The sequence below is a fragment of the Clinocottus analis genome, unplaced genomic scaffold (assembly GCF_023055335.1).
Source record: "Clinocottus analis isolate CAN_PGR_092001 unplaced genomic scaffold, fCliAna1.0.p SCAF_59, whole genome shotgun sequence".
Classification (NCBI taxonomy): Eukaryota; Metazoa; Chordata; class Actinopteri; order Perciformes; family Cottidae; genus Clinocottus; species Clinocottus analis.
In genome coordinates this window covers 394169-417205 of record NW_027176217.1, presented here as the reverse complement: position 1 = coordinate 417205, position 23037 = coordinate 394169, and the positions used below count along the sequence as shown (strand labels likewise).

Genomic DNA, 23037 nt, shown 5'->3' with positions numbered 1-23037 from the left:
AATGAGACCATGCCCACCTGTCACTCAATGAGACCATGCCCACCTGTCACTCAATGAGACCATGCCCACCTGTCACTCAATGAGACCACGCCCACCTGTCACTCAATGAGACCACGCCCACCTGTCACTCAATGAGGCCACGCCCACCTGCCACTCAATGTGACCACGCCCTTGAGTATCTGGCCGTCACCATCTTTTTAAAACATTTTATCAACCAGGAACAGGAAGTGACCATATTAGGCCTGAGGAGGGACGTGTAAACGCCGTATACGTCTCTGGTGTCGACCTGTCAATCACTGTCGCCACCCCGCAGGGTGTCACATGACGTCTGCGCTCGTCAAGCCTTCAGCAGCGAGCTTATTAACCCGTACGCGCTGGTGAAGCACCCTGAGGAGTCGTGTTGGCGCCTCAATCTAAATATAGCGCTGGCCCGGAGCGCTGAGCGGGATCCAGAATAAAACACTCTGTTACGGGAAAAAGGATGTACTGAGTTCCAACAATATCTTTACTGCTGAAGCCGCTGATCCCCCGCGCCGTTGTTGTGGTTGTTGTTGTTGTTGCTGGCTCAGCCAATCACACGCTGGTTCCTCCTCGTGTCTGCAGCCGTATATTCATGTGTTCATGACGTTCATTCACGCTGAGTTATAAATAATGAATCTGCTTTTAAAAGAAAGAGGCTCAACATATCAGCAGCATCCATACAGGCATCTATATGAATGTTTATTCTTTTAATCAAACTATTGTGTCTCATTCATTTGAGTCATTTAAGGTTTACTGTATGCTTTGAATCCTCATTGTTAGTTTAAATACTACATTTTATCACTTTTTACTGTTCACACACACATTTCACACTGTTTGCTCATGGGCATTTGGTTTAAAGTCATGAAATTCACTGGTCAGAATGTGCCGTGCGTCCTCCGTGGGCCCCTGTGGCTCCGCCCCCATCTCCGTGGCTCCGCCCCCCTGTTCATCCACACTATTGTATCACGGCGCCGTGTTGAGAGCTGCTGTAACATTAACCCAACGCTAGCTGATGTCTTTCTTTCGCGAGACGCCGTAACCCGACTCCTCCTCGCCGTGTCCGACCGGACAAGCTCCTCTGTGTGCGCCGGAGGCTCCGGGGGGTCGATGCCCGGCTCTCAGCTCTCTCAAGGTCCTGGTGACGGGGTTCTGGTGACGGGGTTCTAGTGACGGGGTTTTCTCTCTGTTCCGTAGCGTCGTCAGGAGACTCTCACCTGAAGCTGCTCTCTGAAGTGGCCCAGACGGTGAGGGGCCAGGGGACCATCGCCTGGGTCAACTGTGGGTCAGTGATCTCACACACACACACACACACACACACACCTTGGTGATGCGTCATAGAGATTAAAAAAAGATGATAAATAGTTAAAGGTGACTCATTTAGTCCAGAAACATCTTCAGTAGAGATTCATTTGCTTCACCAGTGTTCATCAGTTTCAGAAGGTATGTGTATATATATATATATGTATATATGTATGTGTATGTATATATATATATATATATATATATATATATATATATATATATATATATATATATATATATATATATATACACACACACACCTGTCAACCCATCGGAGCTTGAACTGCTCTTCCTCTGCAGCATGTTTCATGCTGGAAGCTGTGAGGACACACTGAGTCCTCTGACAGCCGCTCATTGCTCTCTCCTTCCCTCCCTCTCTCCTTCCCTCCCTCCTTCCCTGCTTCCGGCTCAGAGGAAGAGCAGCTGACCTCTAGAGGACCAGCAGTTTCTCTTCAACGCTCCATGATTCTTTTTCCTCTCACGGTTTACGTTTTAGTTTTCCTCCCTTCCCCCTGCGCTCCCGGCTCTGGCGTGCTACACAGCGAGCTAACGCTAAGCTAACGCTCAGCACATATTGACACTGAGCCGGGTTCTTCCCCAGCGGGGCGAGCAGCGGCTGCCAGACTCCACAGGGAGGCACTGAGCTGTTTGTACCACACACAAAAACACAAACACCAGAGCTCCTCGTGGACGGAGGGAGGAGAGCGCTCATCGCAGCGTGAGAACGCCCAGCGCTGCCAGGAAGACACTCTGAGGGCCAACTGGGATCCACCAGAGGCCCAACTGGGATCCACCAGAGGCCCAACTGGGATCCACCAGAGGGCCAACTGGGAACCACCAGAGGGCCAACTGGGAACCACCAGAGGGCCAACTGGGAACCACCAGAGGGCCAACTGGGGTCCACCAGAGGCCCAATTGGGAACCACCAGAGGGCCAACTGGGGTCCACCAGAGGCCCAACTGGGGTCCACCAGAGGGCCAACTGGGAACCACCAGAGGGCCAACTGGGGTCCACCAGAGGCCCAACTGGGATCCACCAGAGGCCCAACTGGGAACCACCAGAGGCCCAACTGGGAACCACCAGAGGCCCAACTGGGAACCACCGGGTGAGCTCGTCCAGGAGGGAAGTCGTCTCTGCCGTGGCAGGACGTGCAGGACTGGTCTGGATCAGTGGAAACCAGAACGGCACAAACCGGGACCGGGACCAGGATCTGTGTGTTTTTGGAGGCGTTCTCTTTGCACGATGAATCCAACATCAATCCTCCACACTGGAGACCTGCTGCAATGTTTGAACGCAACTTTCTTTGAATTGCATTTCGCTGATGAGTCTGGATGAGCTCTGACTTCACCTCCTCTGGTGCACCTTCACGGCCTTTGTTCTCTCCGTACTGAACATTAGCTGATGAGTTCCCCGAGGCTTCCTGCATTCACACGACCAAATGACTGAGAGGCTGGAAACCCGTGACCATTGTTGAACTGGTCCGTACTGGAGCATAGACTTCTATACAACCAGAGGCGTTCTTTGAGTACAGCCATAGTTTCCATACAGATATGTACTCAAAGGAACGTAAAGTAAATGTGTGCTCTGATTGGTCAAAGGATCAGATCCTAAATTGCACAACTTGACAACCATTTGAGTCCTGGTTTCACTTCCTGTACTTCTTGAGAGGATCTGTCCTCGTCGTGGTTCCTTGAGGACGTTGTCGTCTCCTCAGTCTCGGCCTCTTCGTGGCAGAGCTTTCGCAGCAGACTGGTTGTGACTCGCATGAGGAAGCTGCCCCTGCAGGTACGGGTCCAGGTCACGTCTGCTCCTGCCATCTGCCTCATGAGGCAGCAGAGCGGCGTTCCCCTCTCGGCCCTTTAGGATCGTTGTTCCTCTTGTCAGAGACTGAGAGGGAACGCTCCATGAGATGGTCCTGTAGGGAGAGATCTGTGACCCCTAATGTAACGCTGAGGTCTCTCTCTCCCCCTCTCTCTCTCGTCATCACTAGAAGCATCTGTTGATGCCTTGCTCTGTCTCTGTGTGTCTGTGTAGCAGTGAAGTGTGTGTAGGCGTCCAGATGTATATTTATTCCCTTCCCACCGACGGCCTCTTTTCAATTACAGGAATAATCCTGTGGAGCCGACGCTGACAGGAAGTACAATATACAATACAGGACGTTATCGTGAGCGTGCAAGTCTCTGCTGCCAGTGACAGAGAGGATGATTTAAATAGAGTCGTGGCTTCATCCCATAAAGTAAAGTGTTGATGCCGTTAAGTCTCCTCAACGCAATTCAATGAAGCTTTATTGGAAAGAAAAACACGTCGGCAAAGCAGAAAGATTTACACAAATAATGTAGAGAACCAGAAGAGAAATGATGTGATTATAGAAAGAAAGACAGGAAGAGATGCTGAGACTACAGAGGACCAGGACTACACTGAGACTAGAGAAGACCAGGACTACACTGAGACTACAGAGGACCAGGACTACACTGAGACTACAGAGGACCAGGACTACACTGAGACTACAGAGGACCAGGACTACACTGAGACTACAGAGGACCAGGACTACACTGAGACTCTAGAGGACCAGGACTACACTGAGACTAGAGAGGACCAGGACTACACTGAGACTACAGAGGACCAGGACTACACTGAGACTACAGAGGACCAGGACTACACTGAGACTAGAGAGGACCAGGACTACACTGAGACTACAGAGGACCAGGACTACACTGAGACTCTAGAGGACCAGGACTACACTGAGACTACAGAGGACCAGGACTACACTGAGACTACAGAGGACTAGGACCACACTGAGACTCTAGAGGACCAGGACTACACTGAGACTACAGAGGACCAGGACTACACTGAGACTCTAGAGGACCAGGACTACACTGAGACTACAGAGGACCAGGACTACACTGAGACTACAGAGGACCAGGACTACACTGAGACTCTAGAGGACCAGGACTACACTGAGACTACAGAGGACCAGGACTACACTGAGACTACAGAGGACCAGGACTACACTGAGACTACAGAGGACCAGGACTACACTGAGACTACAGAGGACCAGGACTACACTGAGACTACAGAGGACCAGGACTACACTGAGACTCTAGAGGACCAGGACTACACTGAGACTACAGAGGACCAGGACTACACTGAGACTACAGAGGACCAGGACTACACTGAGACTATAGAGGACCAGGACTACACTGAGACTACAGAGGACCAGGGCTACACTGAGACTACAGAGGACTAGGACCACACTGAGACTACAGAGGACCAGGACTACACTGAGACTATAGAGGACCAGGACTACACTGAGACTATAGAGGACCAGGACTACACTGAGACTCTAGAGGACCAGGACTACACTGAGACTCTAGAGGACCAGGACTACACTGAGACTCTAGAGGACCAGGACTACACTGAGACTCTAGAGGACCAGGACTACACTGAGACTCTAGAGGACCAGGACTACACTGAGACTCTAGAGGACCAGGACTACACTGAGACTCTAGAGGACCAGGACTACACTGAGACTCTAGAGGACCAGGACTACACTGAGACTCTAGAGGACCAGGACCACACTGAGACTACAGAGGACCAGGACCACACTGAGACTACAGAGGACCAGGACCACACTGAGACTACAGAGGACCAGGACCACACTGAGACTACAGAGGACCAGGACTACACTGAGACTACAGAGGACCAGGACTACACTGAGACTACAGAGGACCAGGACTACACTGAGACTACAGAGGACCAGGACTACACTGAGACTCTAGAGGACCAGGACTACACTGAGACTACAGAGGACCAGGACTACACTGAGACTACAGAGGACCAGGACTACACTGAGACTACAGAGGACCAGGACTACACTGAGACTACAGAGGACCAGGACTACACTGAGACTATAGAGGACCAGGACTACACTGAGACTATAGAGGACCAGGACTACACTGAGACTACAGAGGACTAGGACCACACTGAGACTACAGAGGACTAGGACCACACTGAGACTCTAGAGGACCAGGACTACACTGAGACTCTAGAGGACCAGGACTACACTGAGACTCTAGAGGACCAGGACTACACTGAGACTCTAGAGGACCAGGACTACACTGAGACTCTAGAGGACCAGGACTACACTGAGACTCTAGAGGACCAGGACTACACTGAGACTCTAGAGGACCAGGACTACACTGAGACTCTAGAGGACCAGGACTACACTGAGACTCTAGAGGACCAGGACCACACTGAGACTACAGAGGACCAGGACCACACTGAGACTACAGAGGACCAGGACCACACTGAGACTACAGAGGACCAGGACCACACTGAGACTACAGAGGACCAGGACTACACTGAGACTACAGAGGACCAGGACCTGTTAGAATAAAAGGAACTTCTTGTATTCACTAGAACACTTTGCATCGCTCTATGAAAGTATTTATGGATGAATCCTTTGTTCCAGATTATTCTAAATCTGACAGTTTCTCTCTCTCTCTCTCTCTCTCTCTCTCTCTCTCTCTCTCTCTCTCTCTCTCTCTCTCTCTCTCTCTCTCTCTCTCTCTCTCTCTCTCTCAGAGACTCAGAGGGCCGTAAGCTCTGTAAGAAAGTGAAGGTGAACCCGAGCTCCAAACATGGCGGCGTGGAGCTGCTGCATTACAAGTGAGTATCTGTCAGCCTCTCCACCCCTCAGCGCTCCGTGTTGCTCTGCTTCACGAGGCCTGTAGTTCACCGCTTTACCGCTTCCTGTTCCAGAGACGGGACGTTCCACACGGAGTACAGCCGGCCGGCCACCTTCAAGGTGAGTGCGCCGCTGAAGCCCTGCTGTTTCGAAAGGGCTCTTCTCTTTCAGCTTTCATTAGGTTTACGGTCATTAACCGCATTACGGGGTGGTGGTTTTCCTGAGCGGCGCGTCTGCGCTCGCTCGGTCTGATAAGAGCGACGGCGCTCCGGCTGTTCGTTAAGATTGTCCACGAGCAATTTAAATATACAGTATTTCATAATGTTATCTCCAGGCCTTTATTATATTCCTGCAAGGAAAAAACCTCTGTGGAAAGCAGAGCCCCAAACAGCCAGAGAGACCTTTTACCCTCCAGGTGTTGATAAATACAGGGTTCATACGGGCATGGAAGACCTGGAAAAGACCTTGAAAAATATCCCAACGGTTTTGTAAAAGTCCTGTGAATGTGTTATATTCATGTGTTCATTCAGTTATAAATTATGAATCTGCTTTTGAAAGGAAGAGTCTCAACATATCAGCAGCATCCATACAGGCATCTATATAAATGTTTATTCTTTTAATCAAACTATTGTCTCTCATTCATTTGAGTCATTTAAGGTTTACTGTATGCTTTGAATCCTCATTGTTAGTTTAAATACTACATTTTATCACTTTTTACTGTCTACACACACATTTCACACAATGTTTGCTCATGAACATTTGGTTTAAAGTCGTGAAAATGTGGTTTAAAATCATGAAAATTTGGTTAAAATTCACAGTAAACTAATGGAAATTTGGTTAAAATGTATGGAATTGTGGTTAAAAGTAATGGAAATTTGTTTTAATGTCATGGAAATGTGGTTAAAAGTCATGGAAGTCAATTAGTCAGAATGTGTATGAACCCTAAAAGTAAAACCTCCATTAAAAGCAGAGCCTCAAATAGCCGGAGAGACCTTTTACTCTCCAGGTGTTGACTGATAACCGGCAGGTAGCTTTAGGCGATATGGACGTGTGGCACATCGTTATATCGGTTAGATTCTTATTGTTATTCTCCTGGCTGGTGTGTCACTCAGGTTTCTTTCTCTGGCAGATGGAACATCCTTATAAAACAATAAAACACAAAAAGTCTGCGTTTAAACCATTACCAAGTATTTCCAATTTGAAGAATAATAACATGGTCTATAAATATTCCGCCCGTGTCCACGCTGTCATGCTGAATGAAATATGTCCTGCTGTTGCCTCCGCAGACGCAGCGCTCAATATATTTACTCAGATCTTTCCCATCACCAGACACTTAAAGGTACCGAGTACTCTATGGGCTCCATGCGCTCACATCAGGCAGCACGGCGTTGCCTGTTGTGACTTATTCAGAGCAAAATCATCAGCAGTTCACAGGGTTATGCAGTGCCAAGTTGTTTAGATGATCTGAAGCTTTCTGTTGGATGATCTGAAGGTTTCTGTTGGATGAACTGAAGGTTTCTGTTGGATGAACTGAAGGTTTCTGTTGGATGAACTGAAGGTTTCTGTTGGATGATCTGAAGGTTTCGGTTGGATGAACTGAAGGTTTCTGTTGGATGATCTGAAGGTTTCTGTTGTTGGATGATCTGAAGGTTTCTGTTGGATGAACTGAAGGTTTCTGTTGTTGGATGATCTGAAGGTTTCTGTTGGATGAACTGAAGGTTTCTGTTGTTGGATGATCTGAAGATTTCTGCTTGTTGGATGAACTGAAGGTTTCTGCTTGTCCTGTATTCAGTCCATGGTGGCGTTCTTAAAGGACCCAGCAGGACCCCCGCTGTGGGAGGAGAACCCTGAGGCCAAAGACATCGTCCACTTGGAAGCAGAAAAGGTAAGTAGTGACCTAAACAACCTTTTGGGCTTCAGGGTGAACTGTAGTGAAGCTTTGGCTGCACGGCTAACGGGAGGATTCCTGAAGATGAAACGGGGAAATGCAGCTGCATGTACCAGAAGGCTTTGCAAGCTTCTGTCCAACCTGACCAAGACCAGACCATAGAGTAGGGTAGAGGATATCAAGACCAAGACCAAAGGGTATCGAGACCAAGACCAAAACTTAATGGCATAGAGATCAAGAAGTTCAGAGGGTATAGAGACCAAAACCAAAGAGTATCCAAACCAAATCAAGACCACAAGGTATAGAGACCAAGACGAGACCAGAGGGTATAGAGACCAAGACGAGACCAGAGGGTATAGAGACTAGACGAGACCAGAGGGTATAGAGACTAGACGAGACCAGAGGGTATAGAGACTAGACGAGACCAGAGGGTATAGAGACTAGACGAGACCAGAGGGTATAGAGACAAGACGAGACCAGAGGGTATAGAGACCAAGACGAGACCAGAGGGTATAGAGACAAGACGAGACCAGAGGGTATAGAGACTAGACGAGACCAGAGGGTATAGAGACTAGACGAGACCAGAGGGTATAGAGACTAGACGAGACCAGAGGGTATAGAGACTAGACGAGACCAGAGGGTATAGAGACTAGACGAGACCAGAGGGTATAGAGACTAGACGAGACCAGAGGGTATAGAGACTAGACGAGACCAGAGGGTATAGAGACTAGACGAGACCAAGACCAGAAGGTATAGAGACAAGACGAGACCAAGACCAGAAGGTATAGAGACAAGACAAGACCAAGACCAGAAGGTATAGAGACCAAGTCAAGACCAAGACCAGAAGATAAAGAGACCATGTTGAGACCAGAGGGTTTACAGGAACTAGCCTTTAATGTGAGACCAGGTCTACCTCTCCTCCTCGTGGATGCTATGATCAGCAGCTGACTCGGCAGCATGTCTTCCTCAGGAACTGAATCCAGAGACGAGGTAAGGGATCAAAGAGCTGCTCGGCCCCTCATGCAGTCAGAAGTCACTCGTATCAAATGAAATCACCGACATGCAGCGCTTTGAAGTGCTTTAATTAAACCACCGGCAGTTCTGTGGGCTTCCTCTGCTCGGCCCGGAGGCTTGTTGAAGGTGTCAACAGGGGATTGTGCTGAATGTGGGTGTTTTCAGAAGAGGAGGTGGTGGTGGTGAGGAACTGGTCGGGGTCCAAAGAAGAAAGTCCTGTATTCTCTTGTCTTGATGTTGCGTAAGCAGTCCAATAAACTGCAGAGAGAGCAAAGATGATGCATGCTCAGTACTTTCAGAGCTCTGAGTGCTAAACAGAGAAATCTACCCTGATGCCAAGCTTTATACTCACAGTAGTGTCTCATAAACTAATTCAAGTTTTAATATATATATATATAGATATATAGATATAGATATATAAAAATATATAGATATAGATATAATTTCATAGATTACATCTTAAAAATCTCTTTTTCTCGTTTAAAGGACTTCAGGAAGCTGCTGAAGAAAGAGGAGAGGCCGATCCTCCTGATGTTCTACGCTCCCTGTGAGTCCTTTCATTGGCTCTGTGTTCACTCTGCTTTATAGGCATGTTATAGGCATGTTATAGGCATGTTACAGGCACACATGCATGCATAGGCACCATGTTGGGTTCAAACAGCTGTTACTGTCCAGAAGTAATGAGAAATGTGAATGTTGTGTTGAATACCTGCCACTTACTCATTTGTGAACTCGATGATATTGAATTATGTGTATTTTCATTCCTGAATAATATCAATTAGTTTTTAAATCAAAACCTTTAATCTTGAGAATATTCTAAACTTGTTGTTTGTGGTAGTTGTGGAAACGCCCCTTTTTGTTGATTATATGTAAAGCCGTACATCTTTCCATATCTTAGTCGTGGTTGTAAAGTTTCACGCGGCCGTGATCCTCCTCGAGGTCTCAGAAGGTTGTTTTCCACAGCGACGATGTCTCACTGCAATGAAATGTGGACCGGCTTCATCACACATGGATAATATTTGGCTCATTTGATCCATACGTCTCAGCTTTCCAGTTTAACCCAATTCATATAATTCAAAGACCGTGTGGGGGAACTCTGTGTGCAGAAAGTACAGATGCATTTTTAGAAAAGGCGAAAACAACTCGTTAGTTCTGCATGCGATTATCATAAAGTAGTTCTGTGAAGGGCAGGCTTGTGGGAAACACATGGTCATTCGCATGTCTTGAGGTCAGAGGTCGAGGGGTCCGTGTGAAGCCCAGATTCAGAGAGAAGCGGAACAATTCCCCGTCAGATGACGAAGCGTTCGGTGTCGTCGGGCCGCGCTCTGTAACCGACGCCCTGGTTTTTGTCTTGCAGGGTGTGGCGTCTGTAAGAGAATGCAGCCCGTCTTTCAGCAAGCGGCCACAGAGACCAAAGGAAAATACGTAAGTCCACTGACGTCTCCACCCACCGCTGCACCTGGTTTCCTGTAGCGTCGGTTATCTGAAATATGCAGCCCGCCCCCTCTCTCCTGATGTCTGCAGATTAGATGAGACGTGTCAGCAGTGAGCAGCTGCACAGTTAGCTCTACAGTAGGTTAGCATCTGCATGATTAGCTCTGCATAGTTGGCTATACAGTAGGTTAGCGTCTGCATGGTTACCGTCTGCGTTGTTACCGTCTGCAGTGTTAGCGTCTGCATGGTTAGCTCTGCAGCACAGTGAGCGTCTGCATGGTTAGCGTCTGCGTGGTTAGCATCTGCATGGTTAGCTCTGCAGCACAGTGAGTGTCTGCATGGTTAGCGTCTGCAGTGTTAGCGTCTGCGTGGTTAGCGTCTGCGTGGTTAGCATCTGCATGGTTAGCTCTGCAGCACAGTGAGTGTCTGCATGGTTAGCGTCTGCAGTGTTAGCGTCTGCGTGGTTAGCGTCTGCGTGGTTAGCATCTGCATGGTTAGCTCTGCAGCACAGTGAGTGTCTGCATGGTTAGCGTCTGCAGTGTTAGCGTCTGCGTGGTTAGCGTCTGCATGGTTAGCTCTGCAGCACAGTCAGCGTCTGCGTGGTTAGCGTCTGCGCGGTTAGCTCTGCAGCAGGTGATCGGCGTCCCCAGTCACGCCCCCCACCCCTCCTCCTCCTGGCTCCTTTGCTCAATAGGGGTTTGAATCTGCAGCATAATCACACAGTTGGCATTTAAAGGTAATCAGAAACCTGATCCGCGCTCCGCTAGACGTGATTCACACGCCGTGTGTTTCGGTCGGCATCGACCCACCGGAGCGGAGCCTGGCAGTCCACGCCGATTACGCCAATCAATCTGGTGTTAATGATTCCAGAGCGTCACATCGCCGTACAGGTGTATAATCAGTGTGTTTCTTTCCTGGTGTTCGGCCGGCACCTGTAGCGACCATTAAGGACTAATGTCCTCCCAGCGGAAGTTTACAGCCTGCGTATGGATTAAATGTCAGTTTAGCCGTCCGGTCTTTGTGTTTACCTCCCGGCTTCTCCTCTCCCCGGTCTCTGGAGTCCCCTAAAGACCCGCCATGTCGGCTAGCTGCTGCTGGAGTGTTTCTACAGCGGCGCTGCAGAGACGCACGCACAGCCGTGTGTGATCAGCGGGGGGAAACAAACACTTGTGCTCTAACGGAAGAGGAAGGAGGACACAGTGAGGGAGGCAGCTGCCCGAGGAGACAGTGAAGTAGATCAGCTCAAACAGAGCAGGGGAGGAATTAAAAGATAATTAACTGCATGTTTGTTTGATTATCAAGCACGCTCTTTAACTAGTGAAGATGTAATTACAGGACGACACGCGCTCTCTGTACAGATCACAGAGGGGTGTATTAATGTTTGTTATTTCTAGAGCCTCATAGAGCTGCTGAGAGAGATTTGAATCCTTCTTTGGTGGTCTGCCAGGTCGTACATCACATGCCTGGTTTTATTCAGAGTTATTCAGTATTAGCTCTCGATTCCATTTAGATTCACAGAACACCACGAGGACAACAGTGAAGAGCAGAGAGGACGGTCATGGACTTTTTAAAACTTTAGAACGGCGTGTTGGACAAAACTTCCCCAGAGGGAACCTGTGAATGTGCAGCTTTTTGATTGATATCAAAGAAATGTCTAAATCTGAAGAATGTTATTTCTTCATTTTTGACAAAGAAGCAACCTGCAGTTCTTTAATGAAGCCAAAGCTGCATTCTCTCTCCTGACCACCAGGGGGTGACTCCTCTGGTTGTATAGAAGTCTATGCTTCATGTGTTAAAGCTGCACATGCTAACCTTAGCGTGTGTTAACGTTAGCCGTCTCCTTTTATAAAGGTAGTCTTTCGTCTTTGTGCATCGACGCCTCTGATGAACGCTTTCATGTTTAAGTCCTTCACCTGCCTCTCAAACTCTGTGTGCGTGTGTGTGTGTGTGTGTGCGTGTGTGTGTGCGTGTGCGTGTGCGTGCGTGTGTGTGTGTGTTTCAGGTGCTGGCGGGGATGAACGTGCACCCGGCTGAGTTTGACGGGCTGAAGCAGGAGTACGACGTTAAAGGCTACCCGACCTTCTGCTACTTTGAGTGAGTGTCTCATCCTTGAGGCTCCGCCCCCACACATCAGAGGCTCCACCTCTCCCCCACATCAGAGCAAGGCCACCTCAAACACGGCCTCTGAAGGAGAAAGTTTCTCTCGAGCTTCGAGGTCGTCCACTCATCCCTTTGAGAAAAGTAAACTCACAGGAGTTCAGTTTTATTCACACCTTCAGTCTGCGTCCATGTGTCTGAGTTTCACTCGTCGTCCTCTTGGTTCCTCTCAGGTCATTCAGTTGGTTCGCCCCCTGGTGGTGAGCAGGAGAAACGCGTTCATACTTGGCTAACACCACGCCGCCAACGAGGCTTCAGTTAGCGGAGAGGACACACAGCTGTGTGACAAAGAAATAGTGGGCAAATAGTGGGCAACTGATTTATGTTGCTTGCTGATTGTCACTCAAACTGTTGCGAAGCCACAGAAACTCAATGAAAACTAGCGGCCAGCGAGCTGGTTAGCTCGCTCGCTAGCTTCAACGCGGCAGAAGCGAACCCCGTCGCTGCTTCAGGGGCCATCATTTGCTCGATTAGTTGAGATTTCGAGATGTGTTTGGACCAAAAGTCAAACTCTTTCAGGGTGTATTTGGGTTTTCTGGCTTCAGGAACCAGTCGGCCCCGAGAGTCAAAACCAGTTAATATCCCAGACCGAGCCGAACTCCTCGAGGCCCCGCGGACCCCACCGGCTCTCATGTACATACAACCAGAGCTGGTGGGCTCTCCCACAGGGGTGTGTGTGTGTGTGTGTGTGTGTGTGTGTGTGTGTGTGTGTGGATCCTCCATCAGTACACTATGAGCTTCTGACTCCATCAGCCTCTTTTTCCACATTAAGCTCTCTCGTTCCAGCCGGGCCTTTTAATTAGACCGCGACCGATTAAGTGCCTTTGTGGTTAGTCAGCTTGTGTGTGTGTGTGTGTGTGTGTGTGTGTGTGTGTGTGTGTGTGTGTCTGAGCCGGAGTGCGTCTGTTAGCCGGCGGTGCATTAGCGTCGGTGCGGTGGCGAGCTAACGAGCGTCCGAGTCCATCGCGGCGGTAATGAGCACCACGCTGATAAACGGCGGCTAATCACCGTGAGGTCAACCTGCAGCCACGCCGCCACAGTTATCACACACTCCCAGACACACACACACACACACACACACACACAGTATGACGGAGTGTTCCCGGTCCTTTCACCTCTCCACTCCTGCAGATTAAGAAACGCTCACAAACCCGGGCCAGCCGCCCAATCAGAGGACCAGAGATGCACTCGGGCTCCCTGTTTCTGGTCCTGGTTCTGGTCATGGTTCTAGTTTCCCTTCTGGTTCCGGTTCTGGTCATGGTTCTGGTCATGGTTCTGGTCATGGTTCTAGTTCCGGTTCTGGTCATGGTTCTGGTTCTGGTCATGGTTCTAGTTCCGGTTCTGGTCATGTTTCTAGTTCCCTTTCTGGTCGTGGTTCTGGTTCCCGTTCTGGTCCTGGTCTTGGTTCTTGTTGTTGGTCTGGCTCCAGTTCTGTTCCTGGTTCTGGTTCTAGGTATGGTCCTGATCCTGGTTCTGGTTCTGGTTCTAGGTATGATCCTGGTTCTGGTTCTAGTTCTGGTCCTGGTTCTGGCCCTTCAGACCAGCGTGACGTTCCTTTAACTTGATCTCTTGGATCTTTTTACTGCAGCGACAAAGGAGAGAAGACGAGGCCGTAAATCTGCTGATTGGATTCCAAGAGGCCGCTCACTTAAGAAATGTGTGTGTGTGCGTGTTCTTAAACACTAGCATGTAAGACACACAGGACCTGCTGAATGCTCCACGTTGACTCTTTCTGTGGTGGAGCCGCAGCTTCTCGTCCTCACAAAGTGAAGAACGGACTTGACGCCGCGCTGCCCCCCCTGGTGGTCGTCAGGGTGTAACTGCACCGCAGACACAGCAGCTCCCTGGAGACGTACGACTGTGAATCCTGCGTGATTGTGTGTTCTTTAGGAGATGAAGTCTTGGTTGCTGCTCTGACCGTGTTGGTTGAGATCATGTGGTTCTTGTGTCCTGCAGGAAGGGGAAGTTCCTCTACCACTACGAGAACTACGGAGCCACAGCCAAAGACATCGCCGACTGGATGAAGACGTGAGTCTCCTCCTCCTCATCGCCCTCTGAGGATGCATTCACACTCGTCACGATGTTTCATTTTTTTATCTTTCACCTCTTCTCAAACACACCAAACTCCACTCACAAAACCACAGATTGTACCTGTCAGTCCGTCAGCTGCAGAGCAGCAGCTCCTGTGAGCCGTGTGTGTTATTGAGAGGCTTTGGTGTTTCAAACGGTCTGTTTAGATTCTCCAAAGTCGCTCAAGAGCACAAACACACTCACAGATGGAGGCGGCGGGAGAGCAGCAGCTCCTGCGTCCTGAGAGGTTAAATCAGTGTTTTGGTGAATGGAGTCTGGTGCGTTTGAGGAGAGGGAAAGAGCAGCGTGAAGACATTTTAATGTAAAAAGTACTTCCTGCCCTTGACGATAAGGAGACCGCTCCAACCTCTCAGCGTCACCTTTTCCCTCCGCCGTGGTCTTCATCACACTCTTCCTCACCCTGGCTCACCTTGCCACGCTGTCATCAATCTACACCTGCTCAGTGCCGTCTCATTTCCCTTTCTCACCTCTCTCTGCCCACAGCCCTCTCTCTTCTTCCTCACCTCTCTGCCCACAGCCCTCTCTCTTCTTCCTCACCTCTCTGCCCACAGCCCTCTCTCTTCTTCCTCACCTCTCTGCCCACAGCCCTCTCTCTTCTTCCTCACCTCTCTGCCCACAGCCCTCTCTCTTCTTCCTCACCTCTCTGCCCACAGCCCTCTCTCTTCTTCCTCACCTCTCTGCCCACAGCCCTCTCTCTTCTTCCTCACCTCTCTGCCCACAGCCCTCTCTCTTCTTCCTCACCTCTCTGCCCACAGCCCTCTCTCTTCTTCCTCACCTCTCTTCTTCCTCCCTCGCTCCGTGCCGTGTTCGGGGCTCTGCAGCGTGGCGTGTCTCAGGAAGCGTCCGGAGCTCTTTGGTACCGTGGAGCAGAACTAGAGAACCACAGTGAGCTCACGGTCTCCTCCACTTGTTCTGCATCCTTTACTCCACAGCAACACGCTGGTAAAGCAGCAGTGTGTGAGCTGCAGTGGCCTCTAGTGGTCTGCTGCCCCGCCCCCTGTGTGCGTGTGCGTATGCGTGTGTGTGTGTGTGGAGTTATGATATGGTAGAGCTTCCCTCTCGGTGTCCATGTTAAAGGCTCTTTAGCTCCAGTGTTGGTTACTGGTTTCCAGTCAATCCTCCAGATGTTCCACACGGCTCCTTCAATCAGAGCCTTCATCTGCACGTTGAATAAGTCTCACGTGTCATGATGGATCCTGCAGCGTCACACCGTGAGGACAAGATGGAAAATGACTTTCTGCACTAATCTGATCTCCTGCGTCCCGGTTCCTCCTCTCCTCTCTCTGCTCCTTTCTTTTCCTCTCCTCTCTCTGCTCCTTTCTTTTCCTCCTCTCTGCCTCACAGATTAAATCTTCTCTCTTTGCTCTTTGTGCTGACAGCAGGTCAGAATGTAAAAGTTACACTGAAATAGTTTCTCAGCTCCTGAAAAACACATCCTGACGTCTAGTGTCTGCAAGAAGTGCTGCTTTCAGTCCCTGAAGGATCCTGATGGTCCCTCAAGGACCCTGATGGTCCCTCAAGGACCCTGATGGTCCCTGAAGGACCCTGAAGGATCCGGAGCTCTTCACATCACGTTCAACTCGTGGAGGAGAATCAGTGTTTTTATTTAAAAGTCACCCAGAGAATGTGTGTGCGTGTCTCTGAACAGACTTGTTTTCATCGTCTCCAGTCCACTCTGGACTCCGTCATCTGGGCGGGGCTGCTTCGGTCCAGATGTGTGCGTGCGTGTGTGTGTGCGGTGCGTGCGTGCATGCATATGTATGTGTGTGTATGCATGTGTATGTGTGCATTGGGTGGAGAGCCGGTTAACAGCTGTGTCTGATTTCTGCAGATTTCAGATTACACGCCAGCTGGAACTCGTCTGTCTTCATGTAAAGTAACCGTCCCTCATCATCATCATCATCCCTGTGTCTGTGTGTCCCCTCCTCCCTCCAGCCCTCAGGCCCCCCAGCCGAAGACCCCCGAGGTGCCGTGGACGGAGACGGACTCCCCGGTGTTCCACCTGACCGACGAGACCTTCGACAGCTTCCTGGAGGAGCATCCAGCGGCGCTCATCATGTTCTACGCCCCCTGTGAGTCAGAGGGGGGGAACCGATCCATCATGTCTGCAGAGGCCTACTCCTATTCACAGCACCACACACTGCTGCACACACACACACACACTGCTGCACACACACACTATGCTGCACACACACACACTGCTGCACACACACACTATGCTCTGTCGCTATGCCACGATGCAAAGATACAAAAGAAAAGGTATCATACTTAAAGTACCAAGAAGTACTGCTGTGAAGCTTAATCTATCATTAGACTTAACAATTGCGTTGTTGATGTTATTGTATTAGTGAAAACTATAGAACTGGCTCACAATATTTGGTGTACAGTATAAATAGATGCGTCGGCATGGTGCATTATAGCTGCAGCTCACCAGAACTCTGCATCGCTGCACGAACACGACGCTCTCAGCTCTCTGAAGTGTTGTCGTCCTGCAGGCCGCCGGCAGCGCTGCTCTCAGCCAGAGGGCACAACACTCCAGCTGTGACGGGACGAACACACAAAGACACCGACTCGATATTCAGACACTCAAACAGCTGAACTCACTCCTGCAAGTTGGAGTTTGAAATGAGTTCTGTGTTTGAGATCAGAAAGAATTATGCATCGGGTCGGACTGTTTGCAGCTGGATAACTTGTAGCTATGCTACTTTGAAGAAATGCTACTTTGGAGCTATACTACTTGTGAAAATGCTACTTTGTAGCAGTGCTAATATGGAGCTATGCTACTTTGTAGCAGTGCTAATATGGAGCTATGCTACTTTGTAGCAGTGCTAATATGGAGCTATGCTACTTTGTAGCTACTCTACTTGTAACAATGAACAGAAAACACCAGATCTTTGTTTTCCTCATCGTAACGCCACCAGGTCTCAGACATCCTGCTCAGGACTCGCCCTGTGGACAACACACACACACACACACACACACACACACACACGCACACACACACCAAATCAAGGGCATTCAGCTGAAACAGCCTGCATCTCACACACACATATCTGTGCACCTATCACATATTTCATACCGTGACACAAACATTTATTGCACACCATTACGCCGCATATCTACGCCTCTCGCACACACACACACACACACACACACACACACACACACATCCCTGCTGCCGGCTGCAGTTCTCTTAATGGCCCGGCTGTCAGAGTGAGATTAATGGTCCAGCCCTCCGTCAGCCGGCTGCTGTCCACCGCTCAGCCTCCGGCTCTGCGTCCTCTGAGCACTCAGCGGGTTGTTGGCTTAAAAAATAAATAGAAGGCTCTGTTTCCCAGAGCGAGGCTGATTACGTTCAGGACCAGGAGAAACTAACCGCTGCCACGCTGAGAGCAGGAACTTCAGCCCACGCTTCTGTTACTCGACTCATCTACAAGCGCTCCTCTCATCGTCACCTCACTTTCACCTGAGAGTAAAGCTCTAAACTGTGAGCTCCTGGTGACGCTATGACGTCATCATACCTGAGTCCTCCTCTAAAGAAGGCTCTAGTTCTCTACTTCTAGTCCTGATGGTTCTGTTTCTGGACAGAAGCAGGACTTTTATTTTGAAAATCAAGACCACAGAGAGAGACATGAACTGCTCTGGGGTTCAGAGGGTTGACTGATGATGTCATCAGGATGTAAAACCTCACTGTAGAAGCAGTAATACTGTCTATGCACACACTATAATACACATTGTACTACATAGAGAGGTAATACTGTCTATAGAGTACACACTACAATACACACTGTACTACATAGAGGTAATACTGTCTATGTAGTACACACTATAATACACACTGTACTACATAGAGAGGTAATACTGTCTGATACAGATAACAATATTACCCTTTCGGGCGTGGTCTAAACACACCGCAGCTTGTGGGCGTGGTCTAAACACACCGCAGCTTGTGGGCGTGGTCTAAACACACCGCAGCTTGTGGGCGTGGTCTAAACATACCGCAGCTTGTGGGCGTGGTCTAAACACACCGCAGCTTGTGGGCGTGGTCTAAACACACCGCAGCTTGTGGGCGTGGTCTAAACACACCGCAGCTTGTGGGCGTGGTCTAAACACACTGCAGCTTGTGGGCGTGGTCTAAACATACCGCAGCTTGTGGGCGTGGTCTAAACACACCGCAGCTTGTGGGCGTGGTCTAAACACACCGCAGCTTGTGGGCGTGGTCTAAACACACTGCAGCTTGTGGGCGTGGTCTAAACACACCGCAGCTTGTGGGCGTGGTCTAAACACACCGCAGCTTGTGGGCGTGGTCTAAACACACCGCAGCTTGTGGGCGTGGTCTAAACACACCGCAGCTTGTGGGCGTGGTCTAAACACACCGCAGCTTGTGGGCGTGGTCTAAACACACTGCAGCTTGTGGGCGTGGTCTAAACACACCGCAGCTTGTGGGCGTGGTCTAAACACACCGCAGCTTGTGGGCGTGGTCTAAACACACTGCAGCTTGTGGGCGTGGTCTAAACACACTGCAGCTTGTGGGCGTGGTCTAAACACACCGCAGCTTGTGGGCGTGGTCTAAACACACTGCAGCTTGTGGGCGTGGTCTAAACACACCGCAGCTTGTGGGCGTGGTCTAAACACACTGCAGCTTGTGGGCGTGGTCTAAACACACTGCAGCTTGTGGGCGTGGTCTAAACACACTGCAGCTTGTGGGCGTGGTCTAAACACACTGCAGCTTGTGGGCGTGGTCTAAACACACTGCAGCTTAGTTTCTACGAGCAGATGGTTTAGGAGCAGATGTTGTCGAAGATGAAGAGTGAAATATGTTGGCTGGATGAATATTGGACAGATGTTCACTCACTACAAATCATTAAGGTAATAACAAACATAATCTGTGTGATTTAGCTTCAGTGAATTATTAGTCTATCAAGTTATTTATTATCAAGTTTACAAAGTACAATTTTTTGTGTAGATCACATATTTGTATTCTTTAAAAAAAGAAAGTAGTGATTTTTCAGGATGATCCTGATAAAGAGTGTTTTCTATCATGATGTTTAAACTGAGGCGTCCATGAATTCCATGTGTGTGTGTGTAATAACAACAACAATAAGTCATGTGACGTGTGCTGTGACTCTTCAGGGTGTGGACACTGTAAGAAGATGAAGCCAGAGTACGACCAAGCTGCCGAGGTCCTCAACAAGGGCTCCAACGTGAGTGTGTGTGTGTGTGTGTGTGTGTGTGTGTGTGTGTGTGTGTGTGTGTGTGTGTGTGTGACTCGGCGGGTGTGTCGGTGCCTCATTAGCAGCCCATCGTCGCGCCTCCTTTCTTCTCTCACGTCGTCCTGCCGCTCGCCTCTGGTGTGTTTGTGGTTAGTGGGCGTGTCCCTCCGTCCTCTGTGATAATCTAACTCCTCAGGAAGTCCAGTCCGGTGACTGCAGCAGTTATCACACACACACACACACACACACACACACACACACACACACTTGGACCGTCTCCCAGTGGCTCTGTGCCCGGAGCAGGAGGTCAGTGGGAGAAGCCTGAGCTGTTATCCAGCGTGGCCTGAAGACCCAGCATGCCGTTCATCACCTCTCGGCTCCTCGTGCAGCGCTTCATGAACACAGAGAGAGAGAGGAACTGGGATTATTCTTCCTGAGGCAGCTGGTGCTAATGGGACCAGTTAGCTGGCTCCTCCTCCAGGTCATCTGTGTGGCTCGGTGCTGATCACGTGACAAAGTTCACTGACAACACCGTTTATGTCTTAGGGCTTCAACAAAGAAGGAACACTGGTTTTGAAGCGCTCTAGAAACAGGAAGTCTTAAAATGTACTTTTGAGTAGAGGGATGGATGGATGTTATTAATATGTTGTATACGTTGGTCTCTACTTGTCTCTGTTGGTCTCCTTGTGCCCTGACTTCCTGCCTCTCGTGCTCAGAGTCCGGGCGTGCTGGCGGCGGTGGACTCCACGGTGCACAAGGCCGCCGGCGAGCGCTTCAAGATCTCCGGCTTCCCGACGGTGAAGTACTTCCTGAAGGGCGAGGACACGTTCACGCTGCCGCAGCTGAGGAGCAAAGACAAGATCATCGAGTTCATGCACAGGTGAGCGGCCACTTCCTGTCGCCTCATGGCCGTCAGGCTCTCAGTTTAAGTGTTGAAAAGTTCATATTTAGCAGCCAAATCAAATATTGTACAGGATATTTAACCTTTGTTTCTTTCTAACACATGTCATACCTCTACAGGGTTTGTTTAGAGGTAATAAAGTAGTTTATGAACATGAGATATGAGTTGACACACAATAATAATAATCCCTCCTTTGTACGTAGACGCAGACAAAGCTTTAATGGCGTTCCTCTCGTGCCTCAGTCCACAGGCTCCGCCCCCCCCGGAGCAGTCGTGGGAGGACAAGCCCTCCAGCGTCAGCCATCTTGGATTGGAGGACTTCCGGGAGGCGCTGAAGAAGAAGAAGCACGCGCTGGTCATGTTCTACGCCCCCTGTGAGTGTGAATGCTCCTCTGAGACTGCGTGACATCACTTCCTGTGTTTGAGTAACCGATGAGCAGCTAGACGGGCGGCTCGTGGTCTGAACTCCTCCTGAGCCCCAGGGAGGCGCACGAGGAGCTGCTGGCGCTAGAACACTGACGTCTTCCTCTCTCCAGGCCTCTGCAGCCCTCGTAGAGCCTGCAGGGTTACAACCAGTCAGAAGTGACCACGCGGTTGTTTTTACAGGAAGTGACCATATTTAGACTGAGGCGTAGAGTTATTATTCCTCCAACATGTGAACCTGTCTGCAGGTGTAGGACAGCAGGGAGACGTCTTGTTCTCTTCTCTTGAAGCTGCAAGGACCAGGAGAGCAGACGAGTTATTATTATTAATATTAATGTTTGTCTCTACACATTAAGGACCTGCTGTCTCTCACTGAGAATGATCACAAGTAATGTCTGAGAAACCAAACAGGAAACTTCTTCTTCTTCTTCTTCTTCTTCTTCTTCTTCTTCTTCTTCTTCTTCTTCTTCTTCTTCTTCTTGTATTTAAGATTAGCCACTAAAAAGCGCAGACAGGAAGTCCGACTTTTAAAAAGATGTTTATGAAGCAAAAAGAAATTCACGGCCTCTTGTAAGGAACCAGCTTTATGAGCTGTGTGTGTGTGTGTGTGTGTGTGTGTGTGTGTCCTCAGGGTGTCCTCACTGTAAGAGTGCTGTTCCTCACTTCACCACGGCAGCAGAGCTCTTCAGAGAAGACCGCAAGGTGAGTCCATCTCATCACTGCTTTCTATGTTCATACTTCATAGTGTATATATACATATACACACTTGTATTTTTATGTGTGGATGAAGCACAAAGGGGTTGTTTCACGTGCTGGATTTTCAAAATAAAGGTCTCTGGAGTCAGAGCCCTCTGGACCTGAAGGAGAGAACTGGAACAATCTTTAGAGGAACATAACTCAGTTATTATGACAAACTGAGTTGACCTTCTGTAATTATTGTTTTTACTAAATCTGGAAAACACTTAAATCTGAGTGTCCACATGTGTTTGCTGGAGGCGCCACATGTTTTATATATCTATTGAACTGTTCCACATGTTTACAGCCTCGGGTCACATGACTGCTGGTCCCAGATGAATCCATCATGATGTCATCGTTTCTCTGAGGAGCTCAGAGTTCAATGTTTTACACAATCTGGTGAAAGTGAACGGATTATTGGTGGAGCGAAGAAAAACATGTTTTTAAAGAGGTGTCACCACAACACATGAAGCATAGACTTCTATACAACCAGAGGAGTCGCCCCCTGGTGGTCAGGAGAGAGAATGCAGCTTTAACACATGAAGCATAGACTTCTATACAACCAGAGGAGTCGCCCCCTGGTGGTCAGGAGAGAGAATGCAGCTTTAACACATGAAGCATAGACTTCTATACAACCAGAGGAGTCGCCCCCTGGTGGTCAGGAGAGAGAATGCAGCTTTAACACATGAAGCATAGACTTCTATACAACCAGAGGAGACGCCCCCTGGTGGTCAGGGGAGAGAATGCAGCTTTAACACATGAAGCATAGACTTCTATACAACCAGAGGAGCTCGTCTAGCGTGATGTCTCAGATCTTCTGCGTTGGTGGAACTGAGTCAAGGCTCCTGTGTGTTGGAGGTCGTCTCTCGGTTGGAGTTTCAGATCAAAGTGTTTGATGTGTTTTCTCTCCGTCGTCGCCGCATTCAGCCGGTTATTATTTGGCGGCGGGTTGATGTGCGGCGCTCAGCAGCCCTGCGCGCCGTCTGGCAGGCGTCTCTGCACACAGAAGGACTCGCAGAGCGGCGTTTCCGGCTCACTGGGGCGGCTCGTCGCTAATCGATGCGACGGCCTCGCGACATAAATCTCCCTTGTTGTTTTCATGTAGGAGTGATTATTATGGGATTCCCACCGCCCGCCACGAATAATTTAGCCGAGCAATAATGCGTCTTTT

The 23037-nt window shown here is 49.4% G+C and overlaps 1 protein-coding gene across 1 annotated transcript in view; it reads left to right on the top strand.

The window, feature by feature from the left end:
* Positions 1-23037, top strand: part of pdia5 (protein disulfide isomerase family A, member 5) — a 28691-nt gene that overhangs the window by 4157 nt on the left and 1497 nt on the right. The window contains exons 3-15 of the mRNA XM_068602099.1: positions 1216-1303; positions 5908-5991; positions 6085-6130; positions 7803-7895; positions 9399-9459; positions 10270-10337; positions 12349-12440; positions 14460-14531; positions 16530-16666; positions 19728-19798; positions 20524-20687; positions 20952-21082; positions 21763-21833. Coding sequence (XP_068458200.1) covers positions 1216-1303; positions 5908-5991; positions 6085-6130; positions 7803-7895; positions 9399-9459; positions 10270-10337; positions 12349-12440; positions 14460-14531; positions 16530-16666; positions 19728-19798; positions 20524-20687; positions 20952-21082; positions 21763-21833 — 1178 coding nt within the window. The remainder of the gene's footprint in view (positions 1-1215; positions 1304-5907; positions 5992-6084; positions 6131-7802; positions 7896-9398; positions 9460-10269; positions 10338-12348; positions 12441-14459; positions 14532-16529; positions 16667-19727; positions 19799-20523; positions 20688-20951; positions 21083-21762; positions 21834-23037) is intronic.